At 37.7% G+C, this 27,625-nt stretch overlaps 1 protein-coding gene across 6 annotated transcripts; it reads right to left on the minus strand.

Moving 5' to 3' along the window:
- Positions 1 to 174: 174 nt before the first annotated feature.
- Positions 175 to 27,437, minus strand: sh3glb2b (SH3-domain GRB2-like endophilin B2b). Of its 6 annotated transcripts, XM_056267383.1 has the most exons (12): positions 27,276 to 27,436; positions 24,671 to 24,812; positions 23,092 to 23,220; positions 20,960 to 21,093; positions 19,948 to 20,040; positions 15,633 to 15,695; positions 13,628 to 13,651; positions 12,419 to 12,508; positions 8,141 to 8,241; positions 7,901 to 7,915; positions 7,415 to 7,661; positions 175 to 834 (listed from the first exon to the last, which is right to left on the minus strand). In XM_056267383.1, exons 1-12 carry the CDS (start codon positions 27,336 to 27,338, stop codon positions 727 to 729), a joined length of 1,209 nt encoding a protein of 402 aa, XP_056123358.1. In that variant the 5' UTR covers positions 27,339 to 27,436; the 3' UTR covers positions 175 to 726. The 6 variants fall into 6 exon arrangements, with proteins under 6 accessions (XP_056123358.1, XP_056123359.1, XP_056123361.1 ...); XM_056267384.1 differs by lacking the exon at positions 7,901 to 7,915 and having other exon boundaries at positions 27,276 to 27,437; XM_056267386.1 differs by lacking the exon at positions 15,633 to 15,695.
- Between the last annotated feature and the right edge of the window lie 188 nt (positions 27,438 to 27,625).

The following is a 27,625-nucleotide window of genomic DNA, read 5'->3' on the forward strand; positions in this document are numbered from 1 at the left end:
ACTCTCTTTATTAGATATTCAAATTGTATCCATTCAATATGCATTGCTTTTTGGAACAAGCACAGAACACCGAGACGAAGGTGCTGACTGAGCAGATGTGAATGTGAATAAGTACTAATGAGGGTAAATAAATTAAATCTTTCGAATATGAACAGATCACAGTAAACCACATACTGTACATCATAACCACACCTAATACCTTTACAATCTTGTCAATCATTGACAAAACACAAAAATGCCTCTTTCGGAATCAAACACGCTGATATCAAACCAAGACCACCATATAAGCTTGATGAGTGAGACAACATGCAAAGAAGCAAAGTCTAGATGTTTAGTGTCTTCAGAACATGATCACACACACAAACTTCCATCCAGCTCAAACACAAAGCTTTTCGGTTTGTTTTCTTCACTTTGAGGGGAAGAAAGACTTCATAGAAATCTAGCAGTCACAAATAAAATCAGTTATTTTAAGAAATGCCTTATTCAGGATTGTGTCCAAATGAAACAACATACACACAGACAGAACTAGGGCATAAAAAATAATACAACATATTTCTGCACAGTAACATCAGAACAAGACAGACCTAAATGTAAATCTAGGTATAAAAACAAAACAAAAAAAAACTAAATAGTAAGAAACCAGGTAAATTCAGTGTTCAGGAGTGCTTGAGTATTTGTTCATGCATAATTGAGTGTGCCTTTGCATTTGTGGAGAAGATGAGGCGTCTAGCTTAGGAGCTCCAAGTATGTGACAGGCACTTTGCCTTTCTGGTTGCCTCGCTCTCCAATAAGCCAGTCCGGGTCCATTCCGGGCACCGTGTACACCGTAATCAGCTACAGAAGAACAGAAAGAAATAGAGAGAAAGAAAAATCAAGAAGACACTTTGCTGAGGGCTGACTGTGTTTCAGTGGCCACAGTCAGTGTTGGGAAAGTTCACTTTCTACATGAACTAGTTCAAAGTTCAGTTCACAAATTTTTAAAATGAACTTGTTCAGTTTATAGTTCATACTTCACAATTTTGAACTAAGTTCACAGTTCCAAAAACGAACTAGTTTATAGTTCTTTTTTCCATATGTTGCTGCGAGCTATTTATTTATTTTTATTATTATTGCCACCACAGACAGCAATCATTTTATCGGCGGGCAAAGATTGCACAGAAATGTACGATTTTTCCCATCCTCACCGACCTTGTCATAAAACTAGTTTAAATGATCATACAACGCCTCCTCGATGCTTTGTCGACTACATGCTGCTTTTTGTTTTGATGACGCATCGACACGGTGGTGCGACACTGGTGGCTGGTGTTGCCAGATTGGGTGTTTTTTCGCTACATATTAAAGGTTTAGTTCACCCAAAAATGAAAATGATGTAATTAATGACTCACCCTCATGTCGTCCCAAGACCGTAAGTCCTCCGTTCATCTTCGGAACACAGTTTAAGATATTTTAGATTTAGATTTAGTCGTAAGACGCTGCTGCCGTGTTATCAGTGCGCCCGAGCTTCGTTTACCGTCTGAGGGAGACGCACGCTGTAAACAAAACAATCTTCGCAAACATGTCTAAGGATTTCGACACAGAGGAAGACTTGCATTTTTTTGCCCAGCCATATTTATTTGAACCCGAATACACGGACGCACCAGATACACGTCAGCAGCGTCTTACGTCAGCAGTGTCACTGAACGCAGATTGACAACCGAACCGGAAGACAATACAATGCTGAATAAAGTTGTAGTTTTTGTTATTTTTGGACCAAAATGTATTTTCGATGCTTCAAAACCAGTGTTGGACAAGTTACTTTTAAAAAGTAATTAGTTACAGTTACTAGTTACTACTTCCAAAAAGTAACTAAATTAGTTACTCAGTTACAAATTTTAAAAGTAACTAGTTACTTAAGAAAGTAACTATTGCGTTACTTTCAAGTAAAATTAAATTTTAAATGCTCAAATGTGACCCCACCTCTACCCCTCTTTAACGGAACTTACAATACATGTTCAATTATTTATGATAAATCTGAATATTATAATGAAATGGACACTTAATACAATACATTATTAACAGAAACATGAAACATTGTACACACATCTAAAAAAAAAAAAAATGTTGCTGTGGGACAAAGTGAGACTAGCCTCCAATCAAATGCCATGTAGATATTATGTTTATATAGTGGATCAATGCAAATAACACAATAGATGTTTTGGAACTTTTGATATGTATTGCCCCTCAACAGGCCACAACTGGGCAAAATTAAATTAAGCTTGTTAAGCTCGTCGCCATACCTGTCTCTCGTTGACTGACTGGCTTGCTTGTGTTGTTCATTGTGTGTCCTGTCCTGTCCGACTATGCGTTATGATGGGTCGTTCGCAATTCATGAGCGTTAGCCGTTAGTGATGATGGATCGACTCGTTCGCGAATGAGCTTTTGATGGGTCGTTCGCGATTCGCGAATGAGGCGACTCTAAGAGCCGGCTCTTTTAGGTGAACGTCGGGAGCTGGCTCGCATATCTGAAGAGCCGACTCTATTTGTACAAATTTAGCCTATAGAAATTAAATAATTATGTAAAAAAAAATTAAAATATTATAGTCAAAGTCATTTAAAGAGCCGTTTGTGAGCCAAAAGAGCCGGCTCTTTTCAGTGAGCTGAGTCAAAAGTGCCGAATGCCTACTACTATCTATGCGTGCTTTCGAACACCTGCCCAACTCTACCTCTGATTGGCTTACAATTACATTTTACTCTACCTCAGTCGTCAGCATTTATGCGCTTGTCTCGTGCTCTGCCCACTAACCAAGGAAGAACAGTAAAAAAAGTATTTGCCTCTCGCTCAGAGATCTAGTTGGTCTGATGAAAAAAAAACCCAGCTTCATCAGTTATAGTAACGCGCCGCATTTTTTGGCAGTAACGGGAACGGCGTTAAGATGAGAAGAGTAATCAATTAGATTACTCGTTACTGGAAAAAGTAATGCCGTTAGTAACGGCGTTATTTATAACGCCGTTATTCCCATCACTGTTCAAAACATTCTAACTAACCCACTGATGTCACATGGACTACTTTGATGACGTCTTTATTTCCTTTCTGGACAAGGACAGTATACCGTACATACATTTTCAATGGAGGGACAGAAAGCTCTCGGACTAAATCTAAAATATCTTAAACTGTGTTCCGAAGATGAACGGAGGTCTTACAGGCTTGGAACGACATGAGGGCGAGTCATTAATGACATAATTTTCATTTTTGGGTGAACTAACCCTTTAAGGTCTGTTTACGGTGTGTTTTAGCCGGGTTTTCGCCTGGAAAGCTCTATAGAAATCTGGCAGCCTATTGAACTAAGTTAAACTGAGAGAGCGTGCATTCACAGACACCAGAATGAACGAGTTCACAGTAACGTTCATCAGGCAGTAATACAGTACGTTCAGTTCACGTTCACCCAAAATATGATCGTTCAATGAACGTGATCAGGCACAACACTGGCCACAGTCCTCCCGAAGCATTCAGACGTGTGTAAACAAATAACATTTGCAAACACCCCTTTGATGTCTTTTGAGGATTGAGTTTCATAGTCGTACATGCCAGGCAGGTTCAGGTGGATCAGTGAGGCTGAATCATATGAAACTGTCTGGCAGCCTTACACGAGGGAACAATAGAGATTGATAATTCCTGACAGGGTTCAAAATTACAACCTTTACACTGTAAAAAAAGAAAGGAAAAAGAAAAAGAAATCTGTGAAATTGTCGGTAAAGAGGTTGCCAGAACTTCACCGTAAAAAATACCAACCTACTAAAGTACTAAAAGGTATTTTACCTTTATAATAAAGAACCATTAAAAAAACAGGGAATGTCAATTTATGTTTTTTTTTTTTTTTACTGTAAATTATGAGATGCCTGATTGTTTTTCACTTCCAAAAACTGTCAAATTAAACCATACGAGAAATATCAATATAGCCCTGGTCATTTCTAGGCTTGATTACTGCAATGCTCTTTTGGCTGGACCTCCATCATGTGCAATCAAACCTCTACAAATGATTCAGAACACTGCAGCACGTCTTGTCTTAAACGATCCCAAAAGTGCCCATATCACACCTCTCTTTATCTCTCTTGCACTTGCTGCTCGCATCAAGTTCAAGGCATTGACGCTTGCTTACAGATCTACCACAGGCTCAGCACCCTCCTACTTCCATTCGTTCTTACGAGTCTACATCCCTACCAGAAGCCTACGATCGGTACCATCGCAGAGAGGCACAGAATCACTGTCCAGAACATTTTCGTTCACTGTTTCTTGCTGGTGGAATGATCTCCCCACCTTCATCCGGAATGCAGAATCCCTGACAACATTCAAAAGATAGCTGAAAACTCATCTCTTTTGTGAGCACATCACCTCATCATAAAAAAAAAATCTATGCCTTCACTTTCCTTTAATCCCTCCCTACTCTAGCTTATGCTACTCTTAAGCAATGTCTAAAACTTGAACAATGTATCTTCACAATGAATCGCTCACTGTATTCCTAATTTTTAAGTTGCTTTGGATAAAAGTGTCTGCAAAATGAATAAATGTAAATATCACTGTATAGAGTTACTCACGAAACCTAGGTTCCCTGAGATAACGGGAACAAGCATCGTGTCAGCTGCTATGCGCTCGCACAGCCAAATGGCATTTCAGCCAACCAAAACGAGCGGCACCACCTACCTATAAAAGTCAGAACTGAATGCCATTTCGTCAGCGCTGAATGCAGCAAGCATCGACTCAGGTGCAAGTGCAAGGAGCACAGCCAGCTACACAATGCTCGTTCCCGTCATCTCAGGGAACCGAGGTTACTTGAGTAACCGAGACATTCCCTTTCCATAGTGTTCACTTGCACTGCGTCAGTTGATGACGCTAAGGGGAACACAATCCATTTGCGCAGTGCTACAAATGCAGATTGGAAGCCCATCCTGCAAGCCTAGTCCTTCAAGGTCAAGCGCCCTTAAATGGCTATCCATGGGCCACCCTGGAAAATACCCAGGGTGAGGCAAGAATTCGTCCAAGATAGTTAGGCTCAGACCACGAGGCAGAAGCCCTTGGGGCATGCCCACCATGGGGGATAATGCCCTAAGCAGACTAGACCCCACGGAGGTCCTAAACTGGTTTAAGTGGATAGGATCCGTGCCTGAAGGTCAGGAACGCCCAAGACCAGCCGTCGTGCAGATGTCACCGATGGACACTCAGCAAGATCATGCCCAGGAGGAATCCATTCCCCATGGTGGAGTGGGCTCTCACTCCAATGGGGCATTGTAAACACAAGGAGGCGTAAGCCAGCGCTATCGCATCTACTATCCGACGGGATAGTCTTTGCTTCGTAACTAGCAGCCCCTTAGTTTGGCCTCCGAAGCACACAAAAAGCTGCTCTGATTGCTGGAAATGGCCAGACCGGGCAGAGTAATTATCATCCTCGGAAATGGGGATAGCAGAGTAATGACCTGTGCTCTGAACGGAGTGGAGAGCACCTTAGGTACATAATCATCCCTTGGCTTGAGGACAACCTTGCAGGACAACCAAACTCATGGCAGGTCACCTACTCGCTTGACTGATGCTAAAGCCAGCAGTAGGGCAGCCTTCTGGCCCCCTTTAGGAACCTCACTATCAAGTCATTCCTACCCACTGACTGTCCGGCTATGGGGGCGTGCGAGTGTGGATGGGGTGCGCCCCGCATCCAGCAGCTCTTGAAGGAAGGACAAGATTGACACAACGTCACAGGATAAAGGATCTTCGTTCCGGACTGTGACCCACTAGCAGGACCCAGCATCTGTCCTCCCCGATTCTTCTGACACCCCTTTGAATGTGAATCTTAAGAATGGTCTGTGATAGAAGGTGTGGGGGGCTATCTGAATATGAAAGTATGCATCTTTCAGCACTGATAAAAACCAATCCCCTGGGCAAACTTGCGAGAAGATTTGTTTCAGGATTAGCATCCTGAATGGCCGTCTTATCAGGGCACGATACAGATGCCTCCGATCGAGGATGGGCCTAAGGCCACCATCCTTCGGTGGAACGAAGAACTAGTGGCTGTAAAACCCTGACTAGCTGAGGGCCGCCAGAACTATTTCTGAAAAATACAATCATTGTTACCCCAAATCAAAGTTTGGACCACGCCCTCGAAAGGGTTGGAGGTGGGATCTACGAGCGAATTGGAGCAAGTAACCTTGTTTGATCATTTCCAAGACATATTCTGACACACCCAGAACGGCTTCCAAATCCTGGCTTTGGGTGATGAGAGACTTGAGCGCCATGGGCTACAGGTTCGGCGAGTCGGCGAGGAGATGATCTTTGCGCTGAAGGAGAAAGATTTAGACGATATGGCATTCAGCGCCGTACTTGTATAGGCAGGTGGCACTACCTGTTTTGGCAAGCTGAAATGCCATTTGTCTGTGCAAGTGCGTAGACGTGGTTCAATCAGGCTTTGAGTGAAGCGTATCAAAAGGGAACTTACTGTTAACCAATTAACAGGTGTTTACCGTAGCATTTTTCGTTAAATTATGATAAGTTTGAAATCATTTTTAACCAGCCCAATTCTTTAAACACAAGGCAATGTCACAGGGACTGTAAACAAACTCACTTTTAAATTGACCACAGTAGGCAAAAAAAAAAAACAAAAAAAAAAAAATCACAAAGTAACAATGTAGAGAGCTAAAAAAGAAAGTAATTTATACAAACAATAGTAGGGTTAGAAAATAAAATACATTTGTATAATTTATTTTATAATAATTAAATTATAAATAATTATAATACAATTTATATTATTTATATTACATATAATTATTTATTAATATTTGTATTTATTTAAAATTAAATAGCTACACAAATAAAATGTATATAATTACTTATATTATGTATAATTATTTATTAATATTTAAATTTATTCAAAATTAAATGGCTACACAGATTCCATTAAAACAAATTCTTACTAAAAATCACTCATACTTATATGTGACCCTGGACCACAAAACCAGTCACATGGGTACATTTTTTGCTTTCAATTGCTTTCCATTGATGTATGGTTTGTTAGGATAGGACAATATTTGGCCGAGATACAACTATTTGAAAATCTGGAATCTGAGGGTGCAAAAAAAATCAAAACATTGAGAAAATCGCCTTTAAAGTTGTCCATTTATGTTCGTGATTGTGCTGCATTCATTTACAAAAATAAATGTTTTATATATTTATGGTAGGAAATTTACCAAATATCTTCATGGAACATGATCTTTACTTAATATTCTAATGATTTTTGGCATAAAAGAAAAATCGTACAATGACCCATACAATGTATTGTTGGCTATTGCCACAAATATACCCATGCTACTTGTGACTGGTTTTGTGATCCAGGGTCACATATAATGAATGTTATTGACTGTTAAGGAGGGAAAACCGATTTCGATCATGCCCTACCTCATCAGAGAGAAGGGAAAGTTCACTTGTATCTGCAGCATCATAGTCATACAGCACTTTGGCCTTGCGAGTGCCAGTGGCGGGAGGCTTCACCTCCTCAATCTTCAGGGTGCTGGACTCAAGGGCATTGGAGGGGTTTGGGGGACGACTAGGTGAAGAAGGCCCAGGTAGAGTTGCAATGGAAAGGGGAGAAGGGCCTGTCGACACCCCTGATGTGGAGGCATTCACAGCAAAAGCATTAGGAAACCTGGAAGCACAGATTCAAAATCAGACAGATTTTATTTAGGCCCTTATTCACATATAAACACACATACATAGAGTGCATCACATATGGTAAATACAGATTTTACAACAGTCTTATGGGTTTGGAATGACATGAGGGTGAGTAAATGACAGAATTTTAAAACTTTTGAATTAACTATCCCTTTAAATTTAGTCTGTAAACACTCTTCCTTTTTCAGAGTGAGGAAAAAAGAAATTACTCACGTATCTCCGTTTGCACTGAGAACAGAGACAAGAACAAGCAGAAAAAAGAGTTGATTTCAAGAAGTCTTGTGATTTTCTTTATTAGAAACCAGTTGCTAAAAAGGGAATGTGTGGGATAAACCCTGTGTTACTAATACTTGGGTTCGTCACATCTATCCATATCAAGAATAGACTAATGTGAACTAAAGTAAATTACCAAACTGTTTGTTTGTTGTTTGCAGTTTGCAGTGAAGTTCTCACCTGCTCAGCTCTTTCTGAAGGTCCTGCATGTGCTTGTGACACTGTATGTAATAAGCAGCCTGTGCCTCCACAAATTCATGCAGACAACGCAAGTGGTTAACCTGCAATAGAAAATGTATTTGAAATAGTCATAGACAGTATAAGAAATGGACAGAGCCATCTCATTGGAACTCAGTTGAGACAGTTGAAGCCCATTTTTAGCGATTTCTGAGCACTTCCGTTCCTGACGCGCAGACTCTAACCGACTCAAACTAAGCTTGATGACGTGAGCAACCTGTCTGACAGACGCAAATCTTCTAGTAGCTGTGCGTGAAAATTGCCAACGTTAATCTTGCAGAGACGGGGAACTTGAGCAAAGAGTTCTTTGGCGTGAGTGAGCAGGAGTAAGTATTCCGTTGCCTTTATGGACTCATTATCTATGGGCTTCTCCCTTGACGGGACGTCCCCCCGATTGCCTGCGAGCTTCTCCTCCTGTCTGTACGGTAATTTCTGTACAGCGCGACAGAGAGTCGAGTGGTTATGACGCAATCGTTAGCCTATTTTTACTAAAACTGTTTCTACGGGGCCATAATGTAACATAGAAGGTAATGGAGCCCTTTATACATTGTCGTGTTTCTTTAGAAATAAATAATGGACAAATGGAGTCTTTAAACGCCTCAGATGTAAAGTTATTCGCTGTCAAAGTGACGCCAAAATGAATGGGAGTCAATGGAAATGCTAACGCAAGTGAGGTTCTGCTACAACATGGCGGCACCCGGCCGGCTTCAACTTCCGGTCGATGGATTACCCCCTTGGAAATAGTCATATCCCGTTTTTGTCAAACAGTGACCCCTAGAGTCGCTGTGGAGAACTTGTATTTAACGTTAATGTCGTAAATTGTGTTGTGACGTGTTACATAGTATACAATAGTACATTGTGTTTAATTTGTCATTTAATGAGATCTAATATACACTCACCGGCCACTTTATTAGGTACACCTGTCCAACTGCTCGTTAACACTTAATTTCTAAGCAGCCAATCACATGGCGGCAACTCAGTGCATTTAGGCATGTAGACATGGTCAAGACAATCTCCTGCAGTTCAAACCGAGCATCAGTATGGGGAAGAAAGTTGATTTGAGTGACTTTGAACGTGGCATGATTGTTGGTGCCAGAAGGGCTGGTCTGAGTATTTCAGAAACTGCTAATCTACTGGGATTTTCACGCACAACCATCTCTAGGGTTTACAGAGAATGGTCCGAAAAAGAAAAAACATCCAGTGAGCGGCAGTTCTGTGGGCGGAAATGCCTTGTTGATGCCAGAGGTCAGAGGAGAATGGCCAGACTGGTTCGAGCTGATAGAAGGGCAACAGTGACTGAAATAACCACTCGTTACAACCGAGGTATGCAGCAAAGCATTTGTGAAGCCACAACACGCACAACCTTGAGGCGGATGGGCTACAACAGCAGAAGACTCCACCGGGTACCACTCATCTCCACTACAAATAGGAAAAAGAGGCTACAATTTGCAAGAGCTCACCAAAATTGAACAGTTGAAGACTGGAAAAATGTTGCCTGGTCTGATGAGTCTCGATTTCTGTTGAGACATTCAGATGTTAGAGTCAGAATTTGCCGTAAACAGAATGAGAACATGGAACCATCATGCCTTGTTACCACTGTGCAGGCTGGTGGTGGTGGTGTAATGGTGTGGGGGATGTTTTCCTGGCACACTTTAGGCCCCTTAGTGCCAATTGGGCATCGTTTAAATGCCACGGCCTACCTGAGCATTGTTTCTGACCATGTCCATCCCTTTATGGCCACCATGTACCCATCCTCTGATGGCTACTTCCACCATGTCACAAAGCTCTAATCATTTCAAATTGGTTTCTTGAACATGACAATGAGTTCACTGTACTAAAATGGCCTCCACAGTCACCAGATCTCAACCCAATAGAGCATCTTTGGGATGTGGTGGAACGGGAGATTTGCATCATGGATGTGCAGCCGACAAATCTGCGGCAACTGTGTGATGCCATCATGTCAATATGTACCAAACTCCCTGAGGAATGCTTCCAGCACCTTGTTGAATCTATGCCACGAAGAATTGAGGCAGTTCTGAAGGCAAAAGGGGGTCCAACCCGTTACTAGCATGGGGTACCTAATAAAGTGGCCGGTGAGTGTATGTTGTTAGTGGTGAGAATTTTCATGTGATTAAATACATACATCCGACAATTATCCCCATGAACGTTAATGGTCCAGTGGCAGAACTTTTGCCAAGTGTGTCAGAGGTTCTGGGTTCTAATCCGTACTAGTAGTATAGTTTATTTTCCTCATCAAAACCGATTGTTTATTAGTGATTGTATATCAAGCAGGGACAAGTTTTTTGTGCATTAGGTTTTGTGATTTCACCGTAACAAATATAGAGAGTCTCTCAGTTCCTGCAACGGATTGAGGCGCGCGTCCGTGTGAAGACTATGCGCGTCACAACAGAACACTGTATCCACGCCACTGATCGCAGCGGCAACAGTCTATGAGCGGCAAGCACATTGGTCACTTGATTTCAAAAACAACACATTTCAGATCGCCTCTTATTTAACAAACGAACGAAATGAATGCTCTACTAGAGTTAACTGGAGATGTTTTATTTGTTTGTATTGGTACATCCGTGCCGCGAGATTTTTCAATGGGGACATTTCACACCCGCAAATTACACCTATGCTCGTGTCTGACTCCTCGCTCGGTCAGTCTGCCGTTTCCTCTTTCTCTGTTCCTCCGACAATGCTTTCCTAGCTTTCTGCATCTTATATGCCGGCTCAGCCATGACGATAGTGAGACAAACTCCATCCCTCTCTACATTGTTCCTGGATGGGGGTGTGTATGTGTGCAGTGCCAGTGCCGTAAAGGAATATGTTACATCGCAAGAGCTGATATCACGCGATACTTCCTGATGCTGAGGCCGGCGGCCCGCCGCACCAAAGTTGCAAGTGAGATTTTTCCACTCACAGGCACCAGGGGGGGGCGAGACGGCCACCATTCAACCCGAAAGGAGTCATATAACCATTTCAATAACTCTGAAGCTGTTCAGTTAAGCTAAAAAAACTGCATAGAATCCCTTTAAATGTTTGGGGTAAGATTTTTTAAATGTTTTTCTCTTACGCTCACCAAGGCTGGAATTATTTGATCAAAAATACAGTTAAAAAATGTAATATTACAATTTAAAATAACCATTTACTATTTGAATATATTTTAAAATGTAATTAAAATTAATTATATTAAATGAAATTCTGATTTGGTGCTCAAGAAAAATGTATTATTATCAATGTTCAAAATAGCTGTGCTTAATATTTTTGTGGAGACTCTGATACATTTTTTTCCAGTATTTTTGGATGAATGTAAAGTTCAAAAGAACAGCACTATTTGGAAGAAATCTTTAGTAACATTTTGTCTTCACTGTCACTTTTGATCAATTTAATGCATTCTTGCTGAATAAAAGTATTAATTAAAGACCTAAGGTATTGTAAACTATTGTAAAGGTTTGGCAACTTGTCCATTAAAATTAGGTCACAACTTCAAAAAGTGGTTAGATCTTCTCTTCAGGAGATTTTTGAGAGGTCTGTAAAAAAGCAGAGCCTTAATCCGGCTCATCCGGGTTACTGAAGTCAGCAGCGCTATACGCTTGCTAGAAACGTTTTTTTTCTTCGTGGACGTTTTGCATTTGGTGAGCTAATAAAATATTAAAGCTTATATATTTTTAAAAATATTTTATGTACAGTTATTTAATTATGCCATCCAGTATCGTGAACTCGCTCTTTCTTGTTTCATACAAACGCAGCTGCTGCCATTTTGTGACTATTGTTTTGTACACTGTTGGATTATGAGATACAAACAGGTATGATTTTAAAACAGTTTCATTTGAAATCATTATCTCTTATCTCCATTAGTATTTATGTGGCGAAATGCTGTGTAATAAGTGGCATGACTGTATAACGCATCTCTTAAATGTCGGGGTTCTCATCACCCTGTCGGGGTTTTATTTTGAGAGAACAACCGACTGGATGTACAATATCCCTTACATATCTTAGGTGTACTGTAGATACAGTCTAATATTAGAATTGTAAAATGACTGATGTATGCCATTTGGAAATGTTATGTTTTGTGTTGTATGGATAAAGTGTGACTGTATGGTGGATAGTTCTGCTCTCTCGATTGCCTAACTAACTAACACTGCCATTGCAATTTATTCTGTTTGCGCAATGTTTAAAATGACCAGTAGTGTGAGTGTGAGAAGCGCAGATACTCACATGTGTGCTGCTGATGCCCTCCAGCAGGAGGCGTGTCACCTCTGCCTGCCTGTCAAACTCAGTCTGAGCCACACGCAGCTCATGCTCTGCCTGGTGGAGCCACAAACACACACAGACAAACATAAAAAGGAAAGATCACAGGATACATTATCCACTTACATCAGCAACTCTGTCTAGCCAACTTGGATTTTGTTTTTTAATTGTTTCTTTTAGCCAATAAACAAGTTCTTCCTGTCCAGACAACTAACATCTTGTTCAGTCTTTCTTTCTTTCTTGTTTTATAGAAAAAAAAGTACTCAGCAACAATATCACTTTTGATTTGACATCATTTAATCTTCTCATGAATCTTTAAAAATATTATTTTGGTTTTTTTTTGCCATTTTTGAAAGGACAGGAAATCATAGGGAGACAGAGGGGAAACAGAATGAGCACACAACACAGGGCACACTTCTTAACTACAACCCACATCTCTCACATGACACGCATGGCTCAACATCTGCTCGTCATGTGCTCTAACCGCTCGCCACTCCCTCACTTAACACCATTCATGAGTTGTTGGTGATTGTAATGCAATTAGGAATAACATGAAACATGCACCTAGTAGAAAATTGAATTGTTTATAGCAAATGAGCTTTGTTTAGATGGTCAGGCGAAAAATGTAATTTCTATGTCCATGTAATGTCAATTGTAAATATTCTAAAATCCCATTTACAATAAAGATGAAATGATAAAAAAGCAACATTTTTGCCAACCAAGCACTATTTTAGAGGGGAGAGGGGGGGTAGCTGAATTCTGCTCTAAGAAAAATGTCTCTTTTGGCAAAAGGTAGCATAACAAATACAAATGTATCCACTCATAATCATAAATCATAATCATGTTGCCTTGACCGTTTTTTTTTACTCTTCTTAACATTTTTACAGAGCACATTATTATTGCTACTGCTTTATATTTCTATATATCTTATATATCTATATATATTCAGCAAAGTCTTAAATCATTATTGATTATAAGAAAATCTAATTTTCTTCTTAAAGACTGACAGATGTATAGATTTGTGTACAGATGGAAATATATGCACAAGACTATCATTATACACATATATTAACATTTATTACATAAATTAATATGCAGTGATTTATTGCTCACTGAGAACTAAAGTGAACAAAGACATGTCTTAAAACAGACAATCTTCAGATGCCCAATACTCACTTTATCAACTTCCTCACTCCAGAGCTGGAACATGCAGCATAACAACAAGAGAAGAACAGTGATGACAACATAACTTTACAAATATAGACCCACTGGGAAAAAAATACTGACTAAAATGCATAGGTTAAATTGAAGTAACATCAAAAAAGAGACAGTCTAATGTAATCAGACATTTTTTAAATAAAAGTGAACGAATAAAAGCAAGGTATTTTTCCCCCACATTCCACTGCAAATGTTCATCGCAGGGGATTTTCATGGTTTGACTTTTGCAATAACATGACATCAGTATGACTTTTAAAAAAACAACAAATGGAAACTATATTATAGGACCAGTCAAAAGTTTGGACATGCTTGAAGCTAAATTTGCTTCTTAAATACTTATTGAAACAAAACCCAAAATATATTTGTGTGTGTGTGTGTGTGTGTGTATATATATATATATATATATATATATATATATTAGGGCTGTCAAATGATTAATCGTGATTAATCACATCCAAAATAAAAGTTTTTTTTTACATAATATATGTGGGTGCACTGTGTATAATTATTTTATATATATAAATACACACACATGCTTGTATATATTTAAGAAATATTTTCATGTATATACTGTTTATAGATTTATATATAATTTATATTATATATAAATATAAATATGTTATATATAAATAATATTTTTTTCTTAAATATACATGCATGTGTGTGTATTTATATATATACAAAATAATTATACACAGTGCACCCACATATATTATGTAAAAAAAACTTTTATTTTGGATGTGATTAATCGTGATTAATCATTTGACAGCCCTAATATATACCGTATATATATATATATATTAGTGCTGTCAATCGATTAAAAATAAACATTTTTAATATTTAATATTTTTTTCTTCAATTTTGTCCATTAGTTATAGCCATTCAACATTACAGTTTAATTAAAAGCTATAATTTTTAACATTTAGTTAGCTTTAAAAAAAAAAAAGACTTTTAACTGAACTTAAAACAATCTTCACATAAACCCATTGTAATAAATGACACATTTAGCTGTCCCTTTAATAATTCAGGACTCAACGCTAAGGGTTTTTTCTACTGGCCCAGGGTCAGTTCTGATTTTTACCTGCCCTGCTAAAATGCACACAAATTTCTTTTATTGTTTTTGTGTTTTTTTTGGGGGGGGGGGGGCTTCTCACATTTAAGAATATTTGTAAAGAGTGAGTAGCTGTGTCCAAACTTTTGAGCTGTAATGTATAGAATATATATAAAAGGACACACACAAACTACAACCCACTATTATGTATTACTAGGGCTAATCAACTGAATACACATGTATTGCATCTCCTGTTGCCAAAACATTAATCAGTCACACAGGGAAAGGCACACAGACACACAACACTTTAAGACGGGAGACGTAAATAAGACAATGTTACTGGGGTAAACGCACAACACTGACTGAGAAAAAAGCAGGACTAGTTTTTATACAATGGGTTAACATATTTGACAAGTCTTGAATAAGGAGATGCTACAATCACTAAGCTGCTGACGAGACACACAATAACTATTGCATGTCTCGAAGTACACTACTCTAAGAGGGGTTTAACTTAAGGCTTCACTTCAGATTCAAGTTCATACAACCTTTTCTCTGTCACTCAGATATGAATCACCAACTTCACTATCCCACTGCGTGGAATGAAAAAGTAAGAGATGATGGGACGATGGAAAGCTCAAAGCTGTTAGGTGTAATCAGGGAGACTTATTTATTCATTAATTTATTGCTTTAGCTAATGCTTTTCATCCAAAACAACAGTACAGTGTTATACCACCCACATTAAAGAACAGACTGTTAGAGGACATCCTGCTAATCTAAATTTAAAAGGTTTGGTGCAAATATCAGTGGGGAAATATATACAAATAAGGGTCATGTAGAAAGAGAGAGAAAGAAACAGAGAGAGTGTGTGTGTGGGGGGGGACTTCTAATGCTAAGGGTCTACAGCCTTCTTACCGCAGATGCACTGGCGGACAGAACATAATTGCGTGGCCTAGTCTCTTGAAAGTCAGGCGCAGCCTACAGGTGGAGGGGGGAAAACAGAGTTTTACAGAGAATCATGCGTCCACATGAACTAACCCAGCAAACAACACTATTTTCAAATTAAAGTAAAAAAAAACAAAAAAACACACACACACGACAAACCAGCCTATAACCTCTGCCACACACAAAAACACTGAAATTAGGAGGGCAGCTGCAGATTTTTTTTATCACTTCACCCCGATAAAATAAAATATAAAGCGTGACGATTTATTTGTATTTCGTTATTGTTACTCAATCTGTTTTCAGAGCTTTTTACTCATAATTTTGTTTCAGTGCTTCAATGTTTAAGTATCCAACACATTACTTCCCATAAATAGTAATAATTGTAATTTGTATTGTAAACAATAATGGTGACGAAGACTACAAAAGCAGTTTTTCCTTTGTAACCTTTGCACTGCTGTGTATCATGAAGAGCACAATGCTCTGGTCTCCATATGCCTTGACAAGCTCTAGTAAACATTATATGGTATTGAACAATATAAACAATCTTGTCTATTTTGACCTCTGTGGCATGAATCATCATCTATTAGTTTGCTGAGCACAATACTTACTTGTTGAATGATACAATGATACATACTTTTCATAAATGTATCATTCAACAAAGTAATTTACAGCATAATGCTCACCAATACAAATCAATAGAAACACAAAGGAAGATATTTTGAAGAATGTCAGTAACCAAACAGTTAACTGGACCCATTGACTTCCATTGTAGACTTCTAAAAAAAATACTAAGGAAGTCAATGGGTCCAGTTAACTGTTTGGTTACTGACATTCTTCAAAATATCTTCCTTTGTGTTTGACAAAAGGAAGGAATTCATAGAGTTTTGAAACAATTTGAGGGTGAGTAAATGATGACAGAATTTTCATTTTGAAGTGAACTATCGCTTTAACCATCCAAATGATTTCTAAACGGTTTTATTAAGTTGAAATAGTTGCCAAGTTCCCCTTTAAAACTGTTACTGATGTTTGCAGCGCAATATTTGAGCGAAGGGTACATTTTACAGTTATTTTCATCAGTTACGGCTTGTTAGATCTAGCATTCTGTCCGCTCTGAATCAGGCACACAGATAAAGTAGTGCATAAGATTACATTTATTTGAATGAATGAATTATAGCATTTATTTGAATAAATTATCAAAAGAGAGAGAGAGAGAGAGAGAGAGAGAGAGATTCGTACCAGCGTCTGTTCAGCTTCTCTCTCTCTATTAATAAGTTGATAAGTTTCTGTGCTCCTAAATGTTTGTGTGTGTGTGTGCGTGCGTGCGTGTGTGTGTGTGTGTGTGTGTGTGTGCTCAGGCGCAGCACACTGTGTGCAAGTGACGTATGTGTATGTGCACTTCAATGAAAACAGCTTAATAATATAGAACGGTGATAAAACTGACTTGGAACTACCTGGGCATTAAAAGGTTGACCCCAAGACTCAACTATTAAGTTGAGTCTTGTTGGTGCTTCTTCTCTTCAGTTTACCCCACTCATTTTCTATAGGGTTCAGGTCACAGGACTGGGACGGACTATATATATATATATATATATATATATACACACTTTTTTTAAAATCATAGATTAATTTTATTTGTATCCTTTTCATGGACTAACTTTTGAAAGGTTACAAGTGTATATACAGTAGTCAACATTTGAAGTGGTTCAAAAAGGTTCATCAAAGTTGTCCTAACTAAGTAACTGCTTGCATGAGCCAGCCAAGGATGAAAGGCAGTTGAGAAAACACACACAAACTCGGATACTCACATCTCCCTCACACTGTGCAAATGACAACAGAGAGACGTGTTAGTGAATACATGGAAAGGAAAAGATCCGGCACAGAGCACACAATCAAATGAATGTGGCCATTGGAAAGTAAAAAAAACCCTGATGACTGATTCATAATTGTATTCCCTTACACACACAAAAGGAACAAACAACCAGGGTCCTTTATAGAGGTAGAGGTTTTATATAGATTTATTGAGGTAATCATAGTCTAGTCCGGTCCGGTCCTGACCTTAGATAACCCCAATAAAATGTTGTATCAAGAGGGAAATCCCATCCTAAATGTGTATATTAGCAAACAGTATCTATGTAGGAAAGGAAACAGTGAAACCATGACTCAAAGCAGGTGACTCATCCCTCAGAGTAAGTTACTTTCAGTGAAAGTCAAAAAAAGCAAAGAAAAAGCAAACATATAACTGAAAGAAGAACATATGAAAGGGTCATTCAATAATAATGTTTCCATATAATGCTAGACTCAAGGAATATCTTGACCCTGTAAATTACCCTTTTTTAATGAGGTAAACAGAATAAACCAGAAGCACCACTTTTACCACAGGTTGACTCTAATTACAGAGCTCAGGGGCCACTTTTTAAAAATATGTGGTGACCAGGGGCTAATGAATAAAATGACCTATAGTAACAGTAATAATAAGAGTTAATTTGTTAACATTAGTTAACTGCATTAACTAACAATTGTTAACTAATGATTAATTCTTTTAAATGTATTATTAATCTTTAAAAAAAAAATTGCATTTACTAATACTGTGCACTTTAGAAATCTAAATCTACCTGTATCTGACAGTAGTTGGTGCACTGTGAACTAACATGAACGATTGCATTTTATTAACCTTTACAAAAATTAATACATGCTGTAAAAAATGAATGGCTCATTGTTAGTTCATGTTGTATAATGCATTAACTAATGTTAACAAATGAGACATTATTGTAAAGTGCTATTGATAATTGTTTGGCTTTAAAATTTGCTGTAACCAATATATGTTATTTTCCAGAATTATTTAGTCAAGGTGAATTTAAACATGTAAATCTTATTTACTGTACACATAAATGAATTCGAAAACGCTTCCACTATGTTAACAGATTAATAGGAATCAGTCCATGTGGTGGTTAAAGGCACACTATGTAATTTTTTGCCACTAGAGGTAATTGTTTGCCACGTTGTACCACGCTCGCTTTCGGGGTCTGGGTTGCCAGGTTGAGATGACAAACGGGTTGAAATTGTATATGATGTGTGGATTGTGTGAATATAATGCATTTAATACAAGATCTGGCAACTGGTCAACATTAGACAAACATATTGGTCCGATTATTCATAAAGGAGTTTGGGCCATGCAAATTACGGGAGTTTCCCGGGAGAAATAACAAACCGGGAGGGGTCCGGGAGATAGGGCTAAAAAAACGGGAGAACCCCGGGAAAAACGGGAGTGTTGACAGGTATGGGACTCGGGCAGAAATAATATTCATGGATGACCAGTAATGTATTAAAGATTTATTAACGTTACGAAAGCCGTTGAGGGGAACGAGGCCGCTTGAGCGATTGCTAATGGGAGACAAGCACAACACACAGCTCGAGAGCAGTGGAGCTTTTATGCCGCAGACCGCTTTCGCTTCTTCCGGTCATGCGTATGTGGGGAAACGCAGCGCTGTTTTATCATATTAGATACATTTGAGTGTCTTGAAAGTTGTTATAATGCTACTCTGTGCGTTCACTCGGCGGTTACTATATAATTGGAGTGAGCAAGAGCAAGTAACACTGGAGTGAGCAAGATCGATATTAGACATGGTAAATATGGTACTCGCGATAGAAAAAAGAAAGAGAATCTGTATAACAATGATTCGTTTTCTGTTGATGAATGTATCCAAATAGTTGCTCACCTGTCTAATAAAACATAATATATTAAAGCGACTTTGGTGTTTCCATGGTTTCTACAAAATAAAACTGTAAATCAAGGTTAACGCGGGTATGATGTCATTGATAAGTGACGCACGGACATGGTTTGTGTCCTGGTTAAAACTGCTTATTTCTCTGGATTTACACATTCTTAGAAACATTTGGGATAATGAAAGTACACAAATCAACAAAATATATAACATTGTTCTAGTGGTTTTTGGATATTTTGATCCAAAAATTTTACATTGTGTGCCTTTAACTGTCTGGGGTTTTTTCTTTTCTTCCAACTTTCAGTGTTTGGTCACATTGTTCGATCACATTTAGACGTTGCACTTACAGTCGTCACTGATAACCTCATGATGGGCTATATTTGGGCTGTGGGCTAGAATGAATATTCTTGATTATTCATGGCATACTTCCTGAATTGTCCCTTGAGAGATCGTAATCCTATATTGACAGCTCATAAGTGCTTCATGATAAGTGGGTGGTAGGGGCTATAAAAAAAAAACATGAGGTATGTGATGATGATTGAATAAGTGTAAATAAACCTTACAGCAGCCTTGGCCTCTGCTGACTTTGCTTTCTTGAGTCGAGCTTTGCAAACATCTAGGTCAAGGCGCCGGTTCTCAAGCAGTCTTCTCTCTTTCTGAAAACAAAACATACAGACCTTTGAGAAAAAGAACGTGTGCTTAACTGTATCGAATGTGTATTTGTATTGTACTTCGCATCATAAAAGTAAATTTTTTTTTTTTTTAAATTCCATGCAGACAATATTAATAAAATAAAAGGGAACTTAAGTGTACTTAAAGGGAGTACAATTTCATGATTATTTCTTAACACATTTAGTCTGTTAACTGTCAATGTCAAAATTTTAGCATACTAAAAAACCTTTTAGTGGGATCAATTTTTGTGATATCAACTTTAAATTTGGAACACAACTTGGTTAGACATATGGCTTTAATTTTTTAGCAATTATTTTGTCAAATATAGATTTTGTATAAAATAAGAAATGTTTAGTTCAGCACATTTACTAACAGTAAACTGAAACATCTATGATTTTACACTTTCATGTTAAGTGCTTTCACTTCTGTACTAATCTGCTGAGTGTCTTCTTTAAAAAAAGACCAACCTTAGGTCTGTATTCCAAAGCATTCATGAATTACAACCATTTAAGTTCAGACCTCTGTTCAAATGAGGTTAACGTGTTTTACTTTAAAGTACACTTTAAATCAAATAATCTTTTGTCAGGCTTTAAAGAAGTACTTTTATTTTGATGGGTTGACAAACCAGCTAAAGCACATGTAAGATATTTGATCATAATTTTAACTGTTGTGTGTTATTCAATATTACATTTAAAGTTGTGTACTAAAATGTACTGTAAAATTTTAACTTTTGTAGTCAGGATATTCTTTAATTCAAAAGCAGTACCTATGAACTATTTTACAGATATAAGTGTCCAAAGGAAAATCTGATTGTAACTAACAGATTTTATCAGCCAATATATGTTAGCCAACATACTAGACGGAAGTGAGCCATCTGATGCCAAGATTATGAATTTCACTTACAGATATCGTTTTCCAGTCACCCTCTAGAAAGTTCCTCAGAGGTGTGAGGAAATTGATGGCTGATGTATGTAAGAATTCCCGCTCTGCTCCACCTAACCTCTTCTGAAACTCTCCAACAGTGATCAAAGTACTGCCTGGTAAACAATCACAAAACATAACATCACATACGATTCCAATTACATTTTCAATGGTTTCCTGTCAAATCATTTTCAAGCTTGTTTATCTAACCAAGAACATTTCATGGAAATTGCTTCGAGTTGTTTGGTTTGCACATTTTTAACTCACTTCGATGGGAGTTGAACATTGTGTGATAAGATTATCAGATGTAGACAAAACAATCTTTGACTCATCTTACGTTGTTACGCATGTAGGCATCTTCATCATTCAGCTTAATGAATATTCTTCAGTCACAGTCCTAAACTCAATAAATTACTTATGAACCACTTAGCTATGGACCACTTAGAGATGCTCTGATTCAATGTAAATGAAACGATTTTTTGTTTTCTCATGTTTCTATATTCAGATTTATTTTGGTAGTGGTCCTGATTTATTTTTTATTTTTTTTATAAAATTGACATGTCTTGCAGTGACATGATTATATTAATTTAAATATTTAACAGGCATCACTATTTTAAATTATTAGGGGTGTAACAATATTCCGTGTCACAATATATCGCAATAAAAAAATGCAACTATGTATTGTGAATAGTGGCAACCTTTATTGTGCATAGTTCACCCAAAATGAAAATTACTATGTGAGAAAAAAATGCAAGTTTACATAGTTTTAGTTTCAGTACTACATTAAACTAAACTACTACAGTATATATAATGTAAAATGCAATATGTGTGGGTCCTGATGATGCCAAATGTCTTATATAACCAGTAAAAAGTGGTTATTTTAATTATGTCTAGTCAGTGACAGAGTGCAAGCATATTAGTCTAAAATAATTCTGTACATTCAGCTTGAGAATCATGAATAGTTTTATTGTGGTGTCCCCATTGTCCTGTGCATTGGATTACCAGCACCAAGTCCAAGCCTATTCATTTCCACCAGCAAATAAAATACCAAATTTAGTATTTTAATCAACAGTACATTTTTGTTAACCTTTAACCACGTCTTACTGAACTCACAATGCGAGATTATTACGATATGGTATTGTGATATGTATCGAATCGTGACATGAGGGTATCGTTACACCCCTTTAAACAAATGTTACGATTTCGTAATAATAATTGAGAGAAAAAATACATCTGTAACTAGTTATATATAAAATGGTTACAGAATCACACACAGATATACACGATCACTAAGAAAATTCTAACCTAAAAGCATCCGTGGAAAACTGTTTGCCAACAACCTCTGTTTAGAGAGGGCAAGTGCGCCATCTAGTGACACATAACTTGCAGCAAAACATTAACTTGATTTGGAGACTTGCATTGCTAGATTGCTTCAAAATGCAGCATAGTATATAACAATCACTGGTCAAGAATCAAACATTCATTTTTTGTCATGTCAGAAGTGAAACAGTGGAGAACAGGAAGAAAAAAAAATAGATGAGAACTTGGGCAGCAGTGATCCTGACTCACATCGTGCCGTAGGCAAGGTCAGGCATGAGGCACAGCATCCCAAAGCAATTGAGTAAATAAATACATCTTTTTTTTTTTTATTAATTAATATGTACTGGCTTCTAGTAGGTAAAAAAAAACCAGATAATTTTCAAGGTCACACTTCATATTAGGTGTCTTTAACTACAATGTACTTACTGTTTTTGCTCTATAATATGCAGAAGCAGAAAACAGGAAAAAAGCAAGCATTTGCTTTATAGGCAAATGCCTATTAGCCTAGACTGCATCATTTTACAGTTAAATGGCCCTGAGATTAAAAATGGCCATTTCAATGGGACAGTTTTGTTCTTAAGTTCCTGAGTGTAACTATTTTGTGTGCCTAGTGTAAAATAGGTTTATTAAAGGAAATGGGGGTGAAATAGTAAAAAATTCCAATAAAACTACACACTTGTGCCAAAATGTATGCAGTTGGCATTAATGCAGGCAAAATGATAATTTAAAAAAAAACTGAGAAATGGTTAAATATATTATGTTATATTCATTTTCCTCTGGTTGGTTGTACGAACCATATGGAGTTCCTGGCCCAAATTCCTTTGCAGCATCCTGCATATACTGTCCCAGCAGCTCTGCATTGGTGGTTCTGGATGGGATCTTTCGGTCTAATTTCTCATAGAAGAACTCTTCAATACGGGCACCTAAACAGAGATTCATATCAGTAAGATGGACATCATGCTTTATTCAGTCAGTTTATTATTCAGATTTGATAACCAGATCTGGTTATGATATTCAGATGACTGAAGAACAAGCTTGAGCTTGTGTCTGGCTAAAACCACAAGATTCATCCTCCTTTTTCAAACAAACTATCATAACAAAGGCATAGTGAGAAGAGTGAAATCCACACGTTGGGTCTAAAAAACTAAACATCATTCATTGGGGGGAAGGAATTAAACTGGTGACCTAAAGCACAGGCCATGTGGAGTAGAGACAAGACTTACCAGTTTGGTCAACTGGAGCATGGAGAAAGTTAGAAAGAACAGGTTAGTGTTCTTACTAGTACACAATCACTGGGTCATCAGAACCTCTTGCAATTACTTTAAAAAACTTAAGTACTGCAGTCAAAGTTGAGTTCTAAATCATCAGAAACCCGTGGCCTTATCAATGATCCAGGAATTAAAACAGAGTATTAATATAAAATATTTTTTGTTGTTTACTCCGTTGTTTGCAGCAAAATTTTGAGATATACACTACTGTTCAAAAGTTTGGGGTGGGTAAGATGTTTAATGTTTTTGAATGGGCTCATTTATGTTCACCAAAGAAATCGTTCCGATATGCTGATTTGGAGCACAAGAAACAATTCTTATTATTATCAATGTTAAAAACCTTTTTGCGGTCTAATATTTATGTTTTAAAGAATATGAAGTTCAAAAGAACAGCATTTACTTGAAACAGAATTTTTTGGTAACAATGTAGAAGTCTTTGCTGTAACTTTTGATACATTTAATGTGACATCGCTGAATAAAAGTATTAATTAATATAAAACATTTGAACAGTAGTTAGGAAACAAGTAATTTAGCAGACAGTTTTATCCAAAGTGCCTTCCAGTACACTTATGACAGGAAAAGTCCCGCTGCAGTAACCTGGAGTGAAGTAAGAGCACACTGTCGATTAACAGCTCAGATTTAACCGCTATGCCAGTTTGATGTCCATCTCAGCACCCTTGTGAAATTGCATTCACAAGCAACCCATTGCATTCACATAACGTGATACCACCTGACATGGTGACACCTGAGAACCATTGCTGTTTTAAGATGGTTGTCAGGCATTATATTTCACTGGCTGGCTGTACAGGAATTAAGCAGACATTTGATTTCTCAAATTAAAAGTTTTTTTTTTTTTTGCAGATACATGGTGTAATCAACCAAATGGATACATTAAAGTAAATTGATTCAGAAGCCAACAAACAGATGTTCCTTTTCATCATGTTAATGGGAAATGTCAACAACATGAGACATTTTCCAACAGATTTAAGGCCACACATTTCAAACCATATTCAATAACAAAATATTTTCTTTAAGAAAATGCAAAACAGGGGCTTAGGCATATGACCCAAAATCTTAAACATTAAATGCCCATGTAGATACTTACTTGGGTTGGGTTGAAGCAGCACCTCGGTCTGTCTGAAGATCTTTTCGGTCCAGTTTTTGGTGCAGTCTGCTCGAGCGATCAGGTTCTCCAGATGCGCATCTAACTCAGTCTTTTCTGCCTGGCCAAGCTTCTCCTCTGTGTACTGAAGAACACACGAAACAATTCAGACTGCCAAACCAGACGTTCATATCAGAGCATTCTTGTACTCTTCAAAGACCGAATATTGTCAGCAAGAAAAGGAGAAGAACTCTTACAGTTATTCACATGATTTGCTGGCATTATGACTTTCTTCCTATCAAAAAATAACAGGTCAAAAAAAGGCCAACATAATCATACATTGCTAAAAATCTGTTCTCTGAGAGCAGGCCTAATGTATAGGCAGTAATCTACAGCTCATGTGCACTGGCTCTGACTGCAGTAACTCAATGAGAAAACTGTGGCTTTGAGTGATAATGATCTGCTCCCAAATAAATCCCTGACAGGTACAGTAGTAGTGACTGGCTAAGCAGGGATGCTTAAGGTGATTGGCTGATAGGGATGGGGACACCCCCTCCACCTGGTCCCTGGACGGCAAACAGTGTTGTGTCTTCTCAGGGGAGACATAACAAGAATAAAATGGAAGAGGGTCAGACAAGTGTTGTATGGCACAGGTTTGTTTGGGCCTTTGCAGATTATATTCACTTAATATCCAGATGTGGAGGCTAAAATCTCAGTCAATGTTGAAAATCAGTAGCTAACAGCTGACCAAATGCTCTCTGGCTCTCCTGGAATACCAGTGGACCTGCAGTAAAGATTTCCTCTGACAAGGTGAAAAAAAAAATAATGCTGGTGTTTGATATTTCACTCACACGCAGGGAAGACCCCTGCTGACTGAGCATAAAATTCAGGCCTAAGGTGAAAGACATAAATCCCATTTACACGCTGCGACTCAGCATGAAGGATTCCGTCTACATCTACAGCTTTGAATGTATGTCATTTTCATGATGACTAATTTTATCTATTCATACATGTCTTAGGATCATCACATATTGGTTCAAGTTATCAGTTAATTATCAATCAAATAAAATTCTTGCATTTTGTATTAAGTCCGTGTGAACTGGAAGCTGCGACCAACTTTACTTCAGTATTGTGACGTATTTTCAGAGTGAAACGGAATACTGAATGAGAAAAATAGGAGGCATGGCTGGGAATTATTTCCCCACTGGGAATTAAATGGATTTAGAAAAGAAGGCATTCCATTCAGCTCACTGTCAGGGAAGGCTATTCCAGAGGGGAAGTACATTTACAGATTTTTATTAGAGATTACGAAGACATTTGTTTTTGGTGTGTGTGTGTGTGTGTGTGTGTGTGTGTGTGTGTGTGTGTGTGTGTGTGTGTGTGTGTGTGTGTGTGTGTGTGTGTGTGTGTGTGTGTGTGTTAACTTGCGAGGATGAATTGTAGCATAAGACTAGTAATGTGCGCTAACAAAGTAAATTTCATGCTGACTGTAATTGTATTTTTTTGTGATAATAGACCTATAATAGACCTATAAAAGGTGTATCCTTCAGAAACAATTAATCCATTTTACTGAAAATATCATCTGTCACATGGCCTACAAAATAAATTACAAATATTGGAATGAATAAAAAAAAAGAAAAGAAACTTTTTAAGCCAAACCACCCACATCATGGAAACAGATTCAGTCACACATACACACCAGCTGGCCAGACATCGTTCAGTGCTCTGCATACAAGAAGGTCTATTTAAATGAAATGATCTCTCTGATGTTGTTCCAAAACCTTTAAGATTTTCTTTACAGCAATTAAATACTTAGATATTAATACTGCTTAAAAAAATATATATATATTGAAAAAAAAGTATCATAAAATGAGTGATAAACAGCTTTGCGTGATGTACAGACACAATGAACATGAAATTTAAGAAATTACTCTGATAGCATTTTTCTCATTTTTGGAGCCGTCCAATTGAACATTTTATGACTAGCATGAACAGTAGCAGAACATATTTTGTGTTCAGTGTAAGAACCAAAGTCATAGGGGTTTAGAACAACATGAGGGTGAGTAAATGATGACAATGTTTTCAATTTTTGGGTGAAATGTCCCTTTAAACTTTGTTTACTGTCTTGTGGTTATTAGGCTATAGCGGAGTAACGTTATAGCCTATATATTTTTTAATAGGCTGATTTTTTTTTTTTTGGACAAACTATAACGTAAGCACCTCTAAACATGCATCTTAAAAATAAAAACAATTAACTGTTCTCTAGTGAACAGTGAATACTCTGTAAGCCTGTGACTGTCACATGAACAGCCATTAATAATGGATACGGGCTTGGCTTGCGTCTATCGGCTTACAATGGCGAGGAAAATACAGATCATCGTAAAATGACATAAGGATTGTTCGGTTGAACAATGGCAGATACATTTGAATTTACAGAAAGCGACGTGTCTGAATGCCTCCATAAAGGCCAACAGAGCGAAGCTGTTCGTCCCGTTCATTCACTCGAGCCTGCTGCTGCGTTCATCCATCCTACCGAATTATACGCACGTCACTTATAGCTGAACGCAACTCCCGTAAAGTAAACAGAAAGCACTGGGTCATTTCATACCTGAACAGCACGAGTGAAGAAGACGCCTGCATCCGACGCTAGTTTCTTGACATTGAAATCCATAGTGTCAGCGTTTTCACTGTGTGCGTTTCAGCAACATCAGCTTGTTGGTTGTCCCTGCAACAGGATCGACTGTGCAGGATGAGGCTGAATCGACAATGCAACCTGGAGTTTTTAATGATCTTCCCATCGGTTACATCAGCCATCCTCTACACAGCCTGCTTTAACCCCTTTATTATTTTAGTTATTTTGAACACAGTATTTTGAGTATTTTAACTAAATTAAGTTATTTAAAAAGTAGTTTTTATGAAAAAATAACTATTAAAAAAATATTTTCTGTGGCCAGGTCA

The sequence above is a fragment of the Rhinichthys klamathensis genome, unplaced genomic scaffold, assembly GCF_029890125.1.
Source record: "Rhinichthys klamathensis goyatoka isolate OS25496 unplaced genomic scaffold, OSU_Roscu_1.1 h1tg000259l_1, whole genome shotgun sequence".
In the NCBI taxonomy this organism is placed as follows: domain Eukaryota; kingdom Metazoa; phylum Chordata; class Actinopteri; order Cypriniformes; family Leuciscidae; genus Rhinichthys; species Rhinichthys klamathensis.

What these genes read in the sequence shown, in the direction of transcription:
- sh3glb2b (XM_056267383.1), bottom strand. Translation starts at nt 27,338, where the DNA reads ATGGATTTCAATGTCAAGAAACTAGCGTCGGATGCAGGCGTCTTCTTC. An exon ending in GTGACTGGAAAACGATATCT is followed by an intron (nt 20,041 to 20,959) that starts GTAAGTGAAATT and finishes TTTTGTTTTCAG; the next exon opens with AAAGAGAGAAGACTGCTTGA. An exon ending in TTTCCCTTCTCTCTGATGAG is followed by an intron (nt 835 to 7,414) that starts GTAGGGCATGAT and finishes GTTCTTCTGTAG; the next exon opens with CTGATTACGGTGTACACGGT.